The 19,939-nt window shown below is 52.9% G+C and overlaps 1 protein-coding gene across 7 annotated transcripts in view; it reads left to right on the top strand.

Moving 5' to 3' along the window:
- Positions 1-19,939, top strand: part of Cux1 (cut like homeobox 1) — a 256,975-nt gene that overhangs the window by 165,674 nt on the left and 71,362 nt on the right. For all 7 annotated transcript variants that reach the window (XM_042686510.1, XM_042686509.1, XM_042686505.1 and 4 more), the window contains exons 8-9: positions 338-404; positions 16,258-16,306. In XM_042686510.1, coding sequence (XP_042542444.1) covers positions 338-404; positions 16,258-16,306 — 116 coding nt within the window. The remainder of the gene's footprint in view (positions 1-337; positions 405-16,257; positions 16,307-19,939) is intronic.

Raw genomic sequence — 19,939 nt, 5'->3', positions numbered from 1 at the left:
CCAAAGTAGAGCCACGCTCCACATGGTAGACAACTAGCTTTGAGAAAAAAAAAAAAAAAAAAAAAGGGTCAGGGATAGGTCCCTGAGTTCAAGCCCCAGGGACTAACAAAAAACAAAACAAAACAAAAACATGAGGCAGGGGATGAAAGTATATATGTAAAGGAGTCCAGAAATCATTTTCAGTGATGCAGTTATTTAGAAGCAGCAGAGCTGTGCAGTAAGTGTGCACCGCTCTCTCACAAAAGGGTGTCTGTCCTATCCTTTGGAGCCAAAACATACTGAGCGCTTTTCCTTTAGCCAGCGAACAACGTTGTGATTTTCGGTCCTTGTCTTCTAGCCCTGGAAAAAACTCGAACGGAATTGTTTGACCTGAAAACCAAATATGATGAAGAAAGCACTGCAAAGTAAGTCCACATGCCATGCTCTTCTATCTGTGGCCTGTCCTCTGCCCATCTGGGTTTGCCTAGCTGGCTCTAGCATTTGCTAATCCCTGCAATAGCAGCCTGGCAGGTTCCTTCTAGAACCTGTGTGGCCACAAGCTCTGGCACACCGGATGGCCCCGTGCATTGGCAATCCCATCCTCAGTTATAGTGAGGCCTTTCTCTTTCTCTTGGGAATTATGGGGAAGAGTCAGCACATGAGAGATGGGGCTCAAGCAAGGTTTCCTCTGGGAGCTTGGCGTGGCAGATCCTGGCCAGAGTCCTTTACCTACCCTCAGGGTCATTGGGAAGATCAGGTGTCTTAGGTCCTGCCCCGCCTCAGCACCATGCAGTGTGGAGATGCACACATTTGAGCTGCAGGGCACCAGAAAGGAGGAAGTAAGAGTCGTTCCACCAGGGCCCAGGCAGGTGCTGCCACCCTAAAGCCTGAGCCCCATTTCCAGGTTCTAAAGGATCTTGTCCTCCACAGATGTGGGCAATGTGCCCGCCAGTAGCAAGCTTTCCAGTCACTTCTGTGTGGCCCCAGGCTCTGGTGTGCACAGCACCCCTCTCCCAACCACTCTTGCCCCTTGGGCTTACTGGGGAGGTGTGAGCTTCCCCTGAGGACACTGCCAGGCAGCCTCAGCCCTTCTCTGGGTTGGTGCCCTCCCACCTGGCCCTGCGGTCACCTTGTGTATCCTCACAGTCATCCATCGTTTCCCTGTGGCCTCTGTGTGCTGTCTGCCTTGCTGGCCTAAAGTGTGCTGGAGAGCAGACCTCTGACCCTCACTTCCTATGCTGAGACGGGACGTGGTGGCACAGAGTGAGGTAGGCCAGAGAGGCGATAGTTCAAATTTCCGAAATCCCTTGGCGCTGGCATCAGCGGCTTCCCTCCAGGGACAGTGCAGTCTGAGAAGAGGCCACATGGCCTGGGGGGAACGCGTGCTCCCGCTTCTCCTCACAGCCCACAGCCTGGGCCCTCCCCACTAGCTGAGAGATGCCAGGAGCCACCCCACCCGCCGCCCTTTTCTGACACCTAGCATGGCTCTTCAGCTGTTTCAAACAATCCAGTCAATGGTTTTACTCAGTGCATGTGATCTTTTAGTGACGTTATTTCAGTCTGATGCATTCAGTGTCATCAATCCTTTGTTAGTACTAATACTTTTCTAAAATGGTTTCATTGAGAGAGGACAGTGTGCTGCTTAACATCTTGGTCCCCTTGCTCTTCCCATCGGCAGACTGACTGATGTAATGCCAGCGACTGATGACGAAATGCCAGCGACTCTGTGATACATTCAATTATATCACCACTTTCTTTCTTAGTAAGCCATGCCACTTTCTGAACACCATCATAGTAAATTGTAGGTGTCTGTCACAGTGTGTCTGTAGTCGGCCAGAATTTGCTTTATTTTTCTATTCTGATTTTTATTGCTGTGACAAAATGTCTGACTAAAATGATTTAAAGGAGGAAGGGCTGACCTTAGCTCACAGTTTCAGTCCATAGCTGCTTGGCCCCCTTGCTGTGGGCCAGCCACGAGTTGGAGCATTATGGCAGGAGGGTATGGAGCCAGGAAATAGGCGGGAAAAGAAGGGGCGGGACAAGATGCCCTTCAGATCCCCGCCCCAGTGACCCACTTTCTCTAACCAGGCCTCACCTTGTAATAGCAGCCCATTCAGTATGATCTCCACATTGGATTAACATAGGGATAAGTTGATGCCCTCCTGATGCAGTCAGCTGACTTCAAACCACCAGCCAAGGACCAAGCCTTCAGAAGGAATTTTTTGGGGACCCTTTACCCTCAAACTCTATTGCATTCATGAGTATGCTTCTGTGTGTCCCATCCAGGTCCTCAGCCATCGGCCCACATGGACAGCCTTGTACGGCCTGCAGCTGATGCTATCAATATCATGATGGCCTTTGGCAGAAAAAAAGATTCCCATTTGAGAAAGAGCTCTGGTGGCAGATGTAGTGGTCCCGGCAGCTAGGGCTGGCAGGGCTGTGCCACACACCTGGGCTCGAACAGGCAGAGCAGGGAGGAGGGGCTAGAACCCAGAAGGAAAGGGAGGAGCACTCACCTCACACTTCGCCTACCTCACGCCCAGGCCACAGAGTTCAAGGCCAGACGGGGCCATAACTGGTAACCCTGACTCAGAAAGGAAGAAAGGAAGGAAGGGAGAAAGGGAGGGAAGGAGGGAAAGGAACAGAACACACTAAGCACTCACTATACACCCCTCTCTCATTGGCTGGCAAGCAGATCAGCTGACGATCGGCATCCAGTGCCACCAGCATGCATGTGACAGGGCTGACATTTTCACGTGTCCTGTGAACCGCAGCGCTCGGGGCTGGCCTTGCCCTGAGTGTCATGAGACAGCTCAGAGCACAAGCTGCTCTCTGCAGAAGGGTAGCTTCACCGTGTGTGGGAAGGGGACTGGGGCCCATGTGGGGGTGGCGGCCCTGGGAGCGAATCCTTCCCTCTGTCCATCCATCTGTCCACCCATCGGTCACATGCCGGGTCTGTCCCTGGCATCCACCCCTCATCATCTGCCTGCACAGTGGATTTGAGCATGGTGGGCTCCAGTGTCTGTGGGGAGTTACAAGACAAGTGCATCCAGCACCATGTGAATTGGCCCGAGTGCCATCACCTCCCCTGTGGACACTCTGCCTGCCTGTCCCCTGCTCAGGGCAGCAGGCGAGGCATGGCTGCAGGGCGGTCGATGGTCACGTCAGCTGGGTGCCCACGTCAGCTGGGCCAGCAGGGCTGGCCGTGACAGGGGCAGCGGGAAAGTTTTCCGTGTGTAGGCTTGAAGCGAGATGTAATTAGGCTTTATGCGCAGAACAAGGCCTCATTGATGAGCACAGCTGCTCTTTGTTTCCTCCTGTCCCCGCGAGTGGGAGGTAAAAGTGTTCTTCATGTTTATTAATGTGAGATTCCTTAGACAAATGGCAAACCGTTTTAATATCTGCCGGAACATGGGGGACTTGCCAAAACAGTTGTTGTGCAAGCGGATCGCAGGCTTGCACACAAGCACCGTTGCTGGCTCAAACGAATGAATGATTTCTGTCTCCTTCTGTGCTCCTTAGTGGAGACTTACCCCCTCCCCCGAGAGTCACCCCATGTCCGGGTCTCCCCATGTGTCCCTCCTGGCACATGGAGGTAGGGCCTTAGCTGGGAGTCCTAGGCAACTCCCTGGGGTGGCAACTTCCTGCACCGAGCTGTTGCTGCCACCCCAAGAGGGGCCTGGACAGCCCGCCTTCCCATCCTGCAGCTGTCTGCCATCCCATAGCCCCACCTACAGTCACACACACCAGGAATGCCACCCCAAGTGATGTGGGCTCTGGGCCCATAGGAAGGGCTCCATGGTGACGTAGTCCCTGGCCGCCTCTTCACTCTGTCCCCACAGCTGGGGGGCCAGGAGCCCCTGTCACACGTGTGGACACGTGGGCTGGAGCGCTGAGCCCTGATGAAAGGAAATATTGAGTGGTGCTGAAACGCCCCATTTTTCTATAGCTAATGTTAGTCTTAGGGACTCTGCACCGCCCCAGCCTCCCCCAGCAGATGGCGTATTTCTTAGGAGGACTGTGTTTGTAAGGGATGACGTGACATGAGGCACAATTAGGGGGCTCATGGGTGGCATCCAAGAGGCACCGTAGGGACCTGAGCCAGAGGGGAACTCACACTCCACATCCCAGCAGAGGACAAGATATGGAGGCCAAGGGCTGGGAAGGTGGCTTAGTGGAAGAGTGCCTGCCTAGCATGCATGGAGCCCTGGATTTGATTCCTCAGTACCACATATGCAGAACAAAACAGAAGTGGCACTGTGGCTCACATGGTAAAGTGCTAGCCTTGAGCAAAAGAAGCTCAAGCACAGTGCCCAGGCCTTGAGTTCAAGTCCCAAGACTTGGGATAAAAAATGCAGAGGCCAGTAGCTGAGACACAGCCGGTGCCGTGGGAAGTCCAGCCAGCACGCTGAGGGTGCTCAGGGCTGTGTCACATGGACGCTTGCACGTTTATACCTTCTCTCCTTGAGGCAGCCATTGAGGAAGCACCTACTGTGCCCCAGGCATGCAGAAGAACATCCCAGGAACAATCTGTCAGAGCCCAAACCTCCCAGCCCAGTATACAGAGCCCCTCAGCAATGTTCTCAGCCCTCCCTGGGCTGGGGTTGCAGCTCGGTATAAAAAAAGATAAATAAAGTTAAGTTTTGCCGGGTGCCAGTAGCTCACACCTGTAATCCTAGCTACTCAGAAGGCTGAGATCTGAGGATCACAGTTCAAAGCCGCCCAGGCAGCAAAGTCCATGAGACTCTTATCTCCAATAAACCACCAGAAAACTGGAAGTAGCGCTGTGGCTGAAGTGGTAGAGCGCTAGCCTTGAGCTGAAGAGCTGAGGAACAGTGCCCAGGCCCACAATTCAAGCCCCATGACAAACAAAAAAAAAAAAACTCAAGTTTTTCTCAGAGCTGCACTGCCTGCACGAGGTGGCCCTGAAGGGCTTTTTTTTTTCCCTTTTCTTTCTTTCTTTCATTTTTTTTTTTTTTTCTGGATCCAGTACTTAATAAATTCAAGGCCTCTTAATCTCACTCAGCTTCCTTGCTTATGGCTGGTACTGTACCACTTGAACCATGCCTCTAGTTCCACATTTTGCTGGTTGGTTGGAAGTAAAGAGTCTCAAAGACTTTTTTCCCTCCCAGTCTCAGCCTCCTGAGCAGCTGGGATTACAGGCCTGAGCACAAGTGCCCTGCTGACTCAGTCTGTTTCTGCCCCATAGAGCCCCACTGCAGAGGGGTCTTTCTTTACAGTCTTCATAATTCACAGGAAGGCCAATAGAAACTGGGCAAGATCCAGCCAAGCTGACCAAGCCCAAGTGTCGCAGTCATCTCAGTCGGGCAATTAGACAAGCATTGCTTCCCCAGCTGAAGTGTCCCGGCACGCAGGCTCCCTCCTGTCCCTTTAAGAATGTGACATATCCTGTGTCCCTTTTTGATGAGTCATCAGCCTCCATTATGGGTGGCTGTAATTATCCTGGCCAGATTAATTCCCCTAAAAATAGAGAAGCAGCTACTTTTATGATTTCCAGCGGATGGGCTCAAATATAAAAAAACGTATTATCCCCAAAACCCTAAAGACCACTACGTCAGACTCGTAGAAGAAAGCAGGCAGCCTCCTCCTGTCTTATCCAGGTTATGTACACGCCAGCGTTCCCAGAGCTTTGCATCCCCATAGGTGCAAAGCAGAACACTTCACACCAAAACCTTGGTGCCCAAGGGGGCTCTCCTTGGCCTTTGTACCCAAGCATGGGCAGCTTAGAAGGGAAGGGAGGCAGCCTCCTGCATCTGAATCCAGCAAGAAAGTCCCGAAGTGCTGAGCAGGGCAGAGTGCGTGCCTATAATCCTAGCTGCTGAGGAGGCTGAGATCTGCTGATTGTGACTTGAAGCCAACCTTCAGAAACGTCCCTGCGATTCTTCTCTCCATTTAACCAGCAAAAAAAAAAAGGAAGTGCAACTGTGGCACAAGTAGCAGAGTGCCAGCCTTGAGCAGAAAAAAAGCCAAGCAAGGCATTGAATTTGAGCCCCAGAATGAGGACCAAGACAAGAGTCTCTGAGCCCTGAGAAGGGCACAGGGGCACACTCCTGTAATTCCCGCTAAGCAGGACTGAAAAATAACTATAGCAGAAAGATCTGAGGGAGTGGTAGAGCCAAGCTGAAGAGGGTTCGAGGACCCATCATCTCTCCCCATGTAGCCGTGCATGCTCCTTAATGACACTGGGTGCTGGCTGGATGGCAGTCCCGGCCAGATGGCACCACCATGGCTATGGTGCTCTGCTGTGGCGACTCTGCCATCGCAGAGCCATTAACACCTTGGCGGGCGTGTCCCTCCCAGTCAGCTCTGCCTCACACCACAAATGCCACATATTTGTAAGATTCATGTTCTGTTCTGTGTTTTGTTTTGATGGGGGGGAAGGCGGTGGTGCTGGGGACTTCACACTTACCAACCCGGCACTCTACCACTTGGGCCTCATCTCCAGCCCTTTTTTGCCTTTTAGCTAATTTTCAGGCAGGCTGTCATGATTTAGCTGGGGCTATCCTTAAACAGCGATCCTCCTACCACTGACCTCCTGTGTAGGAAGATTGTGTGAGTGGGCCACCGTGTCTGGCTTATTCATTGAGATGAGCCTCACTAACTTTTTTCCTGGTCTGACTTTCTTCCTCATGCTCACCTCCTGAGTAAATGGAATTGCAGGCATGAGCCACTGCGCCAGGCTATTCCTCATGTGGTCTCCTCCCATCCTCCCAGCTGACTGACAGCACAGCGGAGGCCATACATGGGACACATCCAGGCAGGTCCAGCAGAGGGTGACTTGCTCTGGCGTGGAGAACTTAAGGCTCTCTAGGCTGGCTCACAGCAAACCCACAAAGGGGCCCAACAGCCAGGCCCCAAGTCTGAAAGCGAGAGCCAGCGGATGATGGAGCCCATCGATTTCCCTCCCGGCTTGTTTGCTCTTCGCTCTGTTTCTGGGGTGGTGTTTCTTGAGGAATGTCTCCAATTGCCAGAGACAGTAGGGTGTCTCATGTTTCCTGCAGCCGCCTGCAGCCAGACCAGAGCAAGGTGAGGTGAGCCTGCCGTGTGAATTTTTAATGCCATGCTTTATGGCACCCCATGTGCAGCCTGGATGCATTGCTCCCCTGAGTGCACAGACTTAGCACTCCAATGCACAGAGCTGGGGGTGCTCAGCATTACAGAGAACGAACCCCCTACCACCACCCTGTGCCCTCTCATTTCCTGAAAGGTAGCCCAGAGGATTGAGGAGAACAAAAATTAAAGTTATGTCATGTTTGGAATGTTCTCCAAATAGCCTGGCACCGGAGAGCAGCACCTATTTTTGAAATGTTATTGGATACTGTATATTTTTACCTTTCCAGTGTTTTCTCTGACTATTTTGACATGATCAGGGAGATTTACAGGATGTAGAGATTACTGGCCACCCCCAGCTTCTAGGCCAAGCCCACATGGGACAAGGAATCCAGAACTGGGCCCTGCCTGGGCGGGCCGGGGGGCCAGTGGCGTGAAGCAGCTAATTCTGCCTGCGGGCAGATGGTTGATTGTTATTTTTTTCCTGGGAGCTTTCTGTCTTTTTTGAAGGTTTCAAAATTAAGAAGAAGAAGTTGTATATAAAAAGTGCTCAGGCTTAATTAAGTTGGAGAAGGATGGAATCTTCACGAAGTAGTTGGACAAATGGCTAAATCTGAGCTCTATGCAGATTATAGCCTAGATGTTTTAAATATGCAAATATAAAAAATAAAAACACTAAGAAATTTTAGGTGGGTATTTATATAACGAGGGGGTGGAAAAGGTCTTTTTAAGCATGATGACAAAAGTAGAAATCACACAGGGAAAGTCAAAAACTCTCAGGAGATGGAGGGAGGGAGAAAGGATGGAAGGGTGGGTGGATGGATGGATGGACGGGTGGGTAGGTGGATGATTGGTTGGGTAGATGGATGATGATGGTTAGATAGATGGATTTGTGGCTTGTGGATGGATTCATGGAGTATAGATGGATTGTGACTAAGTAGAGGGATGAATAATGGATGGTTAATTGGATGGATGGATGGATGGATGGATGGATGGATGGATGGATGGATGGATGGATGGATGGGTGCATACATGCATGGCATCTCTGACAGGTTGACTCACTGCCTCCATAGCATCCTTCTTCCCTGCAGACAGCTTCTCTTTGGTTTTTTGCTTTTGTTTGGATTTCTTCCCGACACACACAGTCTTTCATGTCACAAGCTCACAAATGAATGCATGTGATCGCCTTCATTTCACAAACTCAGGGGCTCACTGGCTGCTCCTGTCCCTCCTGCCATTCCTGGAGACCTGCACACAACCACGTGCATTGTTTACTTTCTTTCTTTCTTTCTTCCTTTCTTTCTTTCTTCTTTCTTTCTTTCTCTTTCTTTCTTTCTCTCTTTCTTTCTTTCTCTCTCTCTCTTTCTTCTTTCTTTTCTTTCTTTCCTTTCTTTCTTTCTTTCTTTCTTTCTTTCTTTCTTTCTTTCTTTCTTTCTTTCTTTCTTTCTTTCTTTCTTTCTTTCTTTCTTTCTTTCTGTGCTCCTAGGATTTCAACACAGGACCTTGAGCTTGAAAGACCTACATTCTACCACCTGAGTCCCCACCCCTAGTCATTTTTACTTTAATAATTTTTCAGATAGGATCTTACATTTTTACCAGGGGCCCATGTGGAACTTTGGTCTTCCTCCATATGTCTCCTGCACAGCTGGGATTGCAGGTGTGGAGCCAGAGCCTGGCCCTCTTTAGGGAAAATGTCCTAAATGAATTGCATGTCTGACTCCTTCCTTCTGCACACATGGGCCATCATTCTGCTGTGACTGCATCCCGTGTCTCCCACAGCAGCCGGTGATGCCCTGTTCTGGTCACCCTCCCCACACCCACCCCTGCAGCCAGCCCTTCTCTTCCAGAGTACTCTGAACCCGCAGTAACTGCTGCAGTGACTTCATATTGTCTTCAGAAACCACACACTGCCCAGCAGGGCTGTCCACCATTGGGTTAAGCCCCTTATATATGGGTAAAGGTTTTGCAGACATGAGGCCTGTCAGGCAGATCCCAGGGCAGGGCCTGCACAGAGCAAAATCCTCATAATCCTATGTGGGTAGCAATCTCGCTGGCTTGGTTAACTTCTCTACATTCAGCCGTTTATCACCTGGGCATCCAGGCCCTTCCTCTGTAACTTCGCCCTAGAGAGCACTGTCTACAAAAGCAACTGGGCCTGGGTTCCTGTCCAGAGTCACCACAACATCGTATAACGATGGACAGTACAGGCAGCGAGCATGCTTGCAGGGTCCTGTCCTGGTGGAGAGATGATGTCCACTGAAGGCATCCAGCCAGGAAGGTAGAGATGGGGCTTGACTCGTCCTGTAGCTTCCCAAGTCCCTGCACAAGGAAGGCCAAGGCAGGAAGATCAGTTGTTCAAGGCAAGCTTGGGCTACGGAGCGAGGATCTTGTCTCAAAACAAACAAACAAAAACAAAACAAAACTCCTGAGTCCAGGTGCCAGTGGCTCACACACAAGAGGCTGAGATCTAAGGATCGTGGTTCAAAGCCAGCCTGGACAGGGAAGTCCATTAAAACTTGAGTTTGAGGACTGGGAAGGTGGCTCAGTGGTAGAGTGTTTGCCTTGCATGCATGAGGCCCTGGGTTTGATGCCTCAGCACCACATAAGCAGGAAACAAAAAAAGGCCGGAAGTGGCGCTGTGGCTCAAGTGGTAGAGCACTCGACTTGAGCTGAAGAGCTGAGGGACAGCGCCCAGGCCCAGAGTTCAGGCCCCACAACTGTACCAAAAAACAACAAAACAAAACAAAACAAACTTGAGTTTGAATGAAGAGTTGAATGAAGAGTTCAGTTAGTTGATAGGCTGGCATGAGTGAGCCACACTGGTTCTTCAGAACCCACAGCACTGTGCGCCCCAGTCACCGCCAGCAAGGTGACTGTAGCTGTGGGTGGCCCGTATTCCCTCCACTCTGGGCTGTGCGGCCTGCCTCAGTGGACTCTGCTTGCTTCGGTGGGTACAGCCATTAGCAGGGCCAGGGTGATCTTCAGGACTCAGCCCCTGCCAGTGAGGTCAGAGGAAAGGGGAGGCCAGGTCCATACAGGGCCAGCAAGCCCCTTCAAGTCCTTGGTTTAAAACTTCCAAGGAGGGTTGGGACCACCCAATTATTCATTTTCAAGTCACCGTAAGAAAGGCACTCTTACAGGTGGCTCACACCTGTTAATCCTAGCTACTCAGGAGGCTGAGATCTGTGATCTCGGTTCAAAGCCAGCTCAAGCAGGAAGGCTGTGAGACTCATTTAACCACCAGAAAACCGGAAGTGCTGCTGTGGCTCTAGTGGTAGAGCACTAGCCTTGAGCTGAAGAGCTGAGGGACAGCGCCCCAGGCCCAGAGTTCAAGCCCCACAACTGACTAAAAAAAGCCACTCTGTAAGCAAAATGCAGACTCTGTAGGAGGAAGAAGGATGCTGTCTTCCCTGTGAATGATCCTGGGGAAGGGAGAAGAGGGGGAACTGTATGCACCTGTAATCCAGCTACTTGGGAGGCAAAGATTGGAAGGATTGTATCTCAAGGCCAGCTCCAGCAAAAAGCCCCATGTCAATAAGCAGGCTGGGTATAATGATGCACATCTACAATCCCAGCCACAGGGGAAGGGGTAGGTGGAAGAGCCCAGGTTCAAGGCACTTGGGGAAGCTTTCCAGGATGGCTTTGCACAGTTTTGCTCCCCAGCCTTGCTGGGTAAAGTGGATCACCAGCTACCCTGAGGGCGGGGTGGGGACTTTGGGTAGACATTGAGAGCCACAGGTGTGCTGAGCTGCTAATGTGACAGGCAAAGGCAGCGAGGGGACACTGTAGAAGGAGTGTGGAGGCCAGGGAGGGAGGCCGGGACAGGCTGGGGCTGAGGGACTGACCAGTGTCAGAAGCTTCAGCTTCTACCACCAGCCCTTTGCTTAACCTAGTTGTACTTAGGGCCAATGGGGGATTAGAGGCCCTGCTGGCTATCAATGTGGGGTTTACAAGGATGGGAGGCTCTCAAACCCAAGGCTCAGTTTCTCTACCTCTTGGGTGGCCCCTGGGGCTGTAGGTAGGAAAGGCCTGACCATCTCACACTGCTCATGGCTTAGCTGGCGCCGTTGGGCCACAGCCTTTGCTTACCAGAACTCGGGGGCCCAGGATGGAGAGGCCGGCCCGTGGCAGCCAGCAAGCTTCACCAGTTGAGGAGCTAAGGGCAGAAGCGTGGCTGGAGAGGGAGAGCGCCTGCCAGACCAGGGGCTCTTTCCCACAGCCCACAGCGGTGCCTGCCCGAGTGGTGCCGTGGCCGGCCCCCGACACACAAGATCACTCACGCCTGAGGCCAGCAGGAGAGGACTCAGAACGCCTGATGGCCTCCACTCTCCATGGTTTCTTGGTTTCTGTTACATTCCCAGCCTCCGAAAGTGGGCCAGGTTCAGACCGGGCCACCCACCGTGCAGCACCTGTCCTGTCCGTGGTCTCGCCAGCCACCCAGTTCTCCTCCTCCCACCCCCCGAGTCCTGGGATGCACTTCTGAGCATCTCAGTGCACACGCGTGCACGTGCGGAGTCCTACAGTGAGGACTCTGTTCAGTACCCCACAATTCTATGGGCACATCCCACATTCTAAATATGATTAGCTATTCCCATTCGTGCTGATTCCAAGTGGCCTCTAAACACCTGTTAGGATCAGATGTCCTGCAGGACCCATGCCTCACAGTCAGGTAGGCCTTACACATGCTCGCTCCTGGAGCTCCATCTCTTGTTGTTTTCCTTGTGGTCTATGTGTTCAAGAAACATAGTTATCTGCCCACATCTGGAATAACCCATTGTATCTTCAGGCCTTGTTCTCACGCCCCTCCACCCCTCACCCTCTCGCACTCCTGTGAATGTGTAAGCTGAATGCAGGGGCTAGATCAGATTGTAGCTAGTACTTCTTGGTCAAAACCACTTTATAGAACTCAGGGCCTGGGCCCTATTCCTGGATTTATTTGTTTGTCTGTTTGCTCACCCAAGTCTGATATAATATCATTTGAGCCACAGCTCTACTTCTAGCTGTTTGGCAGTTAACTGGAGATTAAAGTCTCATGGACTTTCCTTGCCCTGTCTGGCTTCGAACCACAATCCTCAGGTCTCAGCCTCCTGAGTAGGAGGACAGGCGTGGACCACCCGCGCCTGGCTCTGGCTGACTTTAATCTCTTGCGTGAGTCAGTGCTGTGTGAAGAGTCGTTGCATGTATTATTGAGGGAATAGACACCCAACAGTGAGTGTGGGCACATTCAGTGCAGGTGAACTTCCTCCTGAATACTTTTGGTCACCAGAGCGCCTGTGGAGCCCACAGGTGTGAAGGAGGCAGAGGGCTTAGCCACTCCTGGTGGCTGTGATTATTATCGGGGGTTGAGATGCTAACTAGCCTCACCCACGTAAAAGGAAATGGTGTTTCCAGCGTAAATTCGATTTCCTTTCCATCAACCTTCACGTGTCCTTTGAGGCTCCTCCACTGTGTGTGAGCCCAGAGAACACTGGAACAGCCTGCAGGGAGAGGGACAATGCCCGATGTGCCCCAGGCTGCTGCTTGGAACCGGCACCAAGCACAGAGCACTGCAGCGCGGGTTAATAGATCACTGGAAGCTGTGTTGTCGGCAGCTGGATTTTTATAATAAATCCTTCTGCCGAGCAAACAGTATGTGCAGTGATTACCAACTCCAGGAAATAAATGATCACACACCGAGGCCAGGCCCCAGAGGCCCGGAGTGGGAGCAGAGCCTTCAGAATAGAAAGGAGAAATCAGCCAGGTACCATGGCTCACACCTGTAATCCCAGCTACTCAGGAGGCTGAGATCTGAAGACAGCAGTTTGAAGCAAGTCTGGGCAAGAAAGTCCATGAGACACTTACCTCTGAATAGCTACCAAAAACCTAGAAGTGGAGCTGTGGCTGAAGTGGTAGAGCACCAGCCTTGAGGGAAAAAGCTAAGGGATAGGCCCTGAGTTCAAGAAGGCAGCCAGAAAAAATAAGGAGGGGGAGGAGAAAAAAGAAAAGAGGTTCATAGCAGGAAAGCGCAGGCCTGTTAACTCATCACTGCCTGGGGAACAAGTGGCACTTTACCACTTGAGTCATGTCTCCACTTCTAGCTTTTTGCTAATGGAGATGAAAGTCCTATGGACTTTTCTACCCTAGCTGGCTTTGAACTAATATCCTCAGATCTCAGCCTCCTTGTAGCTAGGATTACACGCATGAGACACCAGTGTCTGACCAAAAGCTCCTAGTAAAGAAAAAATGGTGACAAACCTACGGACTTTGTGTTTTGTCAGTCTTGGGAGTGAACCCAGAGTGTGCGTGCTAGCCAAGCACTCTGCAGAGCTTGAGCCACACTCCCTCAGCCTGAGCTCACAGAATTTTTAAATAATCATCCAAACTTTTCAGCATCCCTGGTTCCCGCCACTGTCTCAGTGGATCCTGGTCCTGCCACAAACGCCTCAGGGCCCACGGGTTAGCAGGGCCCCGGGGTGGAGTCCACGTTGTCCTTCCACGAAGCTGATCGGGCGGTAGCCTGGCAGTGGGAGCCAGGGCCACAGCATTATCACATACAATATTTTGGCCAGTTCTCTGGTTGCTTAGGAACCAGCGTTCACCTGAACTGCCATGGTACCATGAGACTCACTTTCCAGAGATTGCTCCAGACAGATTGCTCTTTAAATGTGACTAATTTTGTACATGTGACTTGACATCTTTTGAAGACAAGGCATTGCATTCTAGATAGTAATAACTCTCCAGAGCCAATCACCATCTGTGAAGACATCCAGGGAAGCACATGCCTTTGGTCCCAGCTGTTTGTGGGCAATCTGGGCAAAACGTAGCAAGACCATCCCAACAAACAAGTTGGATATGGAGGCCCACACCTGTGCTCCCAGCTACAGAGGAGGCCAAAGATAGGAAGACCAAAATCTAAGGCTGAACCCCAGGTGAAAAGCACAAGTCTATCCAGAAACTAACGAAAGCAAAACAGTTATGGGGTTGTGGTTCAAGTGGTAGAGCTCAAGTGCAAGGCCCTGGGTTCAAATCCCAGCACCACCAAAAAAAAAGAGGAGGAAGAAAGTGATGATGGAAGATGATTTCTAGAGTGCATGGCAAGGAGGCTCGCCAGCCCACCCAAGGCCCGGACTGGGATCTGTGCCACTTGTCACCCCACGAGGCCTCATGCTGATTGTGGGTGAGGGCAGCTGGGGGGGCACCACCCAACCAAGGGTCAGGACCTGTGCCCCGGAGCCTCCCACGTTCACCCTGAGCACTGAAGGCTCTGCTGCAGCTGAGCTCTGCCCCTTTAGTGCCCATGCAGACGGGGCCTGGGGAAAAGTGCCCAGTACCTACTGAGTGCCTTTCCTCAGCCCAGACACACAGTAGGGCTTGCTCCTCTGCCCTGTGAGCATACTGCAGAACAGCGGAACTCAAACCCCAGGCTGGAATGGGCCAAAGAGACAGACAAATGGAGCCGAGAATGAGGGAAACCTGATAGAGGCTTAGAGCCACACTAGCGCAGGCTCAGGCACAGAACAACCGAGGGGCGAGATAGAAAAGGGGCAGGGTGGGTATGGCCGCAGGCAAGGTAGATCCAGTTACAGAGCCCTCTAGAAGGCAGCAGGGAAAGCTAAAGAGCACTAAAGAGTCAGGAAAGTCGGTATGACTTTTACCTCCAATTAACCAACAATAAGCCAAAAATGGGGCTGTGACTCTAGTGTTAGAACGCCAGCCTTGAGCACAAAAGCTCAGGGACAGCACCCTGGCCCTGAGTTCAGGCCCCAGTACACTTGCATGTACACGCGCTCTCTCTCGCTCTCTCTCTCTCTCTCCCTCTCCCTCCCTCCCTCCCTCTCCCTCCCCTTCTCTCTCTCTCTCTCCCTCTCCCTCCCTCCCTCCCTCTCCCTCCCCTTCTCTCTCTCTCTCTCTCTCTCTCTCTCTGTCTCTCTCTCTCCCTCTCTCACTCACACACACACACACACACACACACACACACACACACGAACGGAAAGCCCTGCGAGGGGCACCGGGGGACAAGGCAGCCTCAGCACTCAGCACAGAGGGGCTGAGCTGTGCACGCCACCGAGCAGGCATTGACTAAGGGGATAGCAGGAGCCACGGGGCAGGCCTTGTGCCCCCGCTAGGACCACGGTGGCTGTCCCTCTGCTCCATCTCCTGTGGGCATGCTAGAATCTTCCTGGATGGCCACCAGCCTTGGCTGTGCCCTGGCCCAGCCCGCAGTGGGCTTCAGGACTGACCGCCCATCTGGGCAGAAGTGCTGTCTACTCTCATGGTGGTGGACCTTGGGTCAGTGTATCTGCCGTCGCTCTTGGAAGTGGGGGCCAGAAAATCAGTAGGACCAGAAAAGCCACTGGTAGGGACAAGCCAGAGGTCTGGACCCCAGGGGTTCACACGCAGAGCCCCCCAGCCCTCGTCTCCATCCCTACTGCCCCCCACCCCAAACCAACTATTTGCTCCTACTTGCCTGTGTCCCAGAAAAGCCTTTCCCTGGCTTCTCCTCTTCTCCTCCTGACAAACTCCTACTTATCCTTTAAAACCCAAACAACTTGCTCCTCACTTCTGAAGCCTTGGGTGTCCCAGAAAAGCCTTTCCCTGGCTTCTCCTCTTCTCCTCCTGACAAACTCCTACTTATCCTTTAAAACCCAAACAACTTGCTCCTCACTTCTGAAGCCTTGGGTGACACCATCCCCTTGGGAGAATTCACCTCTACCCACTCTGTTTTGTTTTTGTTTTGCTTTGTTTTGTTTTGTTTGTTCCGGTCATGGGGCCTGAATTCTGGGGCTGGGCGCTGTCCCTCAACTCTTCAGCTCAAGGCTAGCGCTCTACCACTTGAGCCACAGCACCACTTCCAGCTTTTTTTTCTTTTTGCTTATGTGGTGCTGAGGAATCGAACCCAGGGCCTCATGCATGCAAGGCAAGCGCTCTACCACTGAGCCACCTTCCCAGCCCTCCCCACTCTGTTTTTCCAGAACTCCAGCTCAGAGCTCTGCCTGCACACCCCTTGGAAAGGGAGGGTTTTATCTGGTTTTGGCTCTGTGTCCCCAGCAAGACTGGGGGACCTTCCAGGGGTCCCCCACTTCCCAGAAACATGGATATCAGGAGTGGATGAGGCCCGCAGGATGCCTGCCCCCTGCTTCTCACCCCACGCTGGGCCCCCTCCCCACCTCCCATCCCCAGCACCTGCCTGGTTGCTGACTAAACCCACCCTTCCTCTCTCCTTCCCAGAGCCGACGAGATCGAGATGATCACCACCGACCTGGAGAGAGCCAACCAGGTGAGACTCTGCCTCGCAGCTCTGTAGCTGGGTGGTCACGGGCACTGGGAAGTGTTGGGTGGCCTCGAGCACTCCACAGGCTCCCACCCTCGGGTGAGCACCCCTCACGAGGACCTGGGCCTGTGCTCAGTGGGGGCATCTGTCCTCTCCTTGCCCAGTGAAATCAACTCCACGCCTAAGTCAGAAAGTCAGCGTGTGATGGGATGATTGATTATGACATGGGCTTCACCTCCTCCCTGGGGAGAACTTGGCAGGCGCAGTACTGGGAGTACAGATCCATGCTGGGATCCTGAACCTGCTCTCACAGGGCCCTTGGAGAGACAGCCTACAACCGGCTGAGGTCGCGGGGGTAGCTCTAGCAACCAGGATATGTCAGAAAACAGACAGATGTCCGGGCGGGTATGGTGGCACATGCCTGTAACCCTGGCTACCTGGGACCCAGAGGAAAGAGAATTGAAAAATAGAGGCCAGCAGGGGTGTGCCCTGTCTTAAAAAAAAATACAGCCAGGTCCTAATGGCTTCCGCCTGTTATCCAGGCTACTCCTAAGGCTGAGATCTCAGGATCATGGTTCAAAGCCAGCTTGGGCAGGGAAGTCCATGAGACACTTATCTCCAACAAACCAAGACACTCACTAGTCTTGAGCTAAAAAGCTAAGGGAGAGCACCCTGGCCCTGGGTTCAAGCCCTAGTACCTACCCTAAATAAACGAGTAAAAGTGGTGATCTGGGGGTGTAGCTCAAATGGTACACAGCATTTGCCCACAAGCAGGAGGCTCTGGGTTCAATCCCTAGTATAGCAGGAGAGAGACAGAGAGAGAATGGAAATAGGGAAGCTGTAGCCCCAGGTGTTGCAAGGATAAAGTTCCAGGGCAGTCGGGAGGAGGAGAAGTAGAAACAGAAGGGAAAGGCAGGGGTGTTGGCATTGCCCTCTGCCTGGAACCTGGAGTGGAGCTCCCAGCGGCTGGGCTAGCGGGGGTCACCCTGCCTCAGCCTTGGGGGACGGAAGGAGATGGACAGAGCTGAAGCCATCCTGGGAGCTGTGGGCAGCTATGCAGACAGTGCAAGAGTCCATCCTGGGGAGGCGAGGCACAGGCTGGGCTGAGCAGGGCAGGGCCAGGCCCTGTGACAGCCACCACACTGCGGGCACAGTGCATCGGGACCGGCCCCACCTCGTTGGAGCTAGTTCATTGGTATATAATGTGATTTTCGCCCAGGGCTCATAGTCAGATGTCCTAAAGAGGCCGGCCGCTTGGTGTTGGTGCTGAGGACAGGGAAGAGCAGGTCCCGGTCTCCTGACACCTGCGTGTTCCACCCCGTGGCACTCCTCATGTTTCCATCCTCCCCGGCAACCATCGCTGAGGCTTCTTGGCAGACATAGCCACAGCTCAGCATTCCAAAGTGCACCCCAGCCCTGCGTGGGGGTCCCCAGCGTGAGCCAGCTGCTGCCACGCCCTGCCCGGCACCCCAGCCTGCATCCAGAGCAGGCCAGTGGCTTTGTACCATGCCAGGCTTGGCCCAAAGCAAGTTGTTTAGGCCAGCTGTGCTCTTAACCGCTGGCTTTGGTCCAGGGCTGCCGTGGAAGGTGGGCATGCCCTCTGGCCTTGCCTCTGCAGGACCCCGGCTCTGTGTCTGGGGTTGGATCATTTTTCATCCTTTCTTTTTTTTGTGTCCTAGTCCTGGGGCTTGAACTCTGGGCCTGGGCACTGTCCCTAAGCTTCTTTTGCTCAAGGCTAGCACAAAGGTACCGTGCCCAGGCCCTGAGTTCAAGCCTCAATACCACTTGAGCCACAGCACCACTTCTGGCTTTTTCTGTTTATGTGGTACTGAGGATTCGAACCCAGGGCTTCATGCATACTAGGCAAGCACTCTACCACTGAGCCACATTCCCAGCCCCTTTTTTTCATTCTTGTTAGGGGGTGGGGGTGCTGGGAACTGAACTCAGAGCCTCAAGCTTACTTGGCAAGCCCTCTCCCCTGACCTTCACAGACAGTCCCCAGGCGCACTGTGGTCCTGGGCCAGGGAGGGGGAGAGTCTCTGAACAGGTGGCCTGGGCCCTCTGCCCACGATGCTAAATTTAGTGATCTGAACTAGAAACCAGTTCCTCACTCCGGCTGCCAGTCAACCCAAGCCCCACCCCTGCTTGCTCCCTGGGCTGCTATATTTTTATTGTTTTATTCTTCTGGTGTGCCTGTTTAACTTCTCATACAAACCCTCAGGGTGTAAACCCCAAATAGACAAGGGACAGGCCAAGAGCAGCCTGTGCACACACTCTGTGTGTTTTGTTTTGTGGAACCAGGGTCTCACTGTATAACTGGCCTGAAACTCTTTGCTCTTCTACCTCTGCCTCCCGAGCACAGGTGTTACAGGTGAGCGCCACCACACTGGGCACCAAGAGCAGCCCTGTCTGTTTTGCTGTCCGTGATCAGAACAGCTAGGGGAAAAGCTTATTTATTAAAGAGGAACTTGGTTCATAGCCTCAGTAGTTGAACAGTAGCTGTGCACCAGTGGCTCATGCCTGTAATCCTAGCCACTCAGGAGGCTGACATCTGAGGATGGGGGCTCAAAGCCAGCCCAGGCAGGAAAGTCTGTGAGACTCTTAACTCCCATTAATCACCAAAATACTGGAAGTGGAACTGTGTGCCTCAAGTGGGAGAAAGAAAGAAAAGCTAAGGTACAGTGTGCCCTGGCCCTGAGTTCAAGTTCCAGTACACACACACACACACACACACACACACACACACACACACACACACACACACACACACACACACACACACACACACACACACACACACACACGAGTTGCTCACTTAAACCAGATATTTCCCTCACCATACCAGTCATGTGACGACTGGTTCTAGATTCTGCGTGGAGCAGGAGTCAGCCAGCACCCTGTGGGTTGAGTTGGGGCTGTTCCAGGAGCTCTCTGGGAAGCAAGGCAGGTGGTCACTGCCCTACCCTGGCCTGTTCTGGGCAGACATAATTGCCCTTAGCAAGAGTCTGATTGTGCCAGGGCCTCAAGGCCACCAAACCCTTTGTCTTCCACTGGGCTCGGTCAGTGAGGCCCAGGGCAGACTAACCTCTTGTGACCCAGACTAACCTCTGTGAGTCCCAGAGCCGCATGGCTCAGCCCAATTTCCCCATTCCTCCTTTCTGGGAGTGACTGTCCCTCGCAGCGCCGCAGACTGCCACTTCGTTCTGTCCATGTGTCCTTGCCACCAGCTGCCATTCCCATCTGTCTTAGAGCTGGTGTGGCGTGCAGGCCCATTCTGCAGGTGGGATGATGGAGACTCGTTGAGCACTGGTGTGGGCTCTGGATCCCTGCCAGGCCTCCCGAAGCTGCTGCCCTCCAGGGGGGAGCCTGGCTTTGCAGGTGCCCTGGCTTCCTAGGCCGTTGAGCTCACAGACCCCAGCGCTGGCTAGGGCTACCCACATGCCTTGGGCTCCAGCCCATCCCATCTGGCTGGCCACACCAGTGTCCCACCGTTGGAACACTTCACCCGGTGAAGGGTTAAATAGGCAGAAACAAGGCTGGCCCGTACAAAAGGAGTGGCATTTATACCCACGCACTTATGGAAATGGTCTGGGAGGAAAACAACCACAACATTGTGCCTGCTTGGGGAGAGAAGGGCCA

This window comes from Dipodomys spectabilis, unplaced genomic scaffold, assembly GCF_019054845.1.
Source record: "Dipodomys spectabilis isolate Male_0828 unplaced genomic scaffold, ASM1905484v1 ptg000098l, whole genome shotgun sequence".
Lineage (NCBI taxonomy): Eukaryota > Metazoa > Chordata > Mammalia > Rodentia > Heteromyidae > Dipodomys > Dipodomys spectabilis.
The sequence above is the reverse complement of the archived record's forward strand: the minus strand, read 5'-3'. Positions and strand labels throughout refer to the sequence as shown.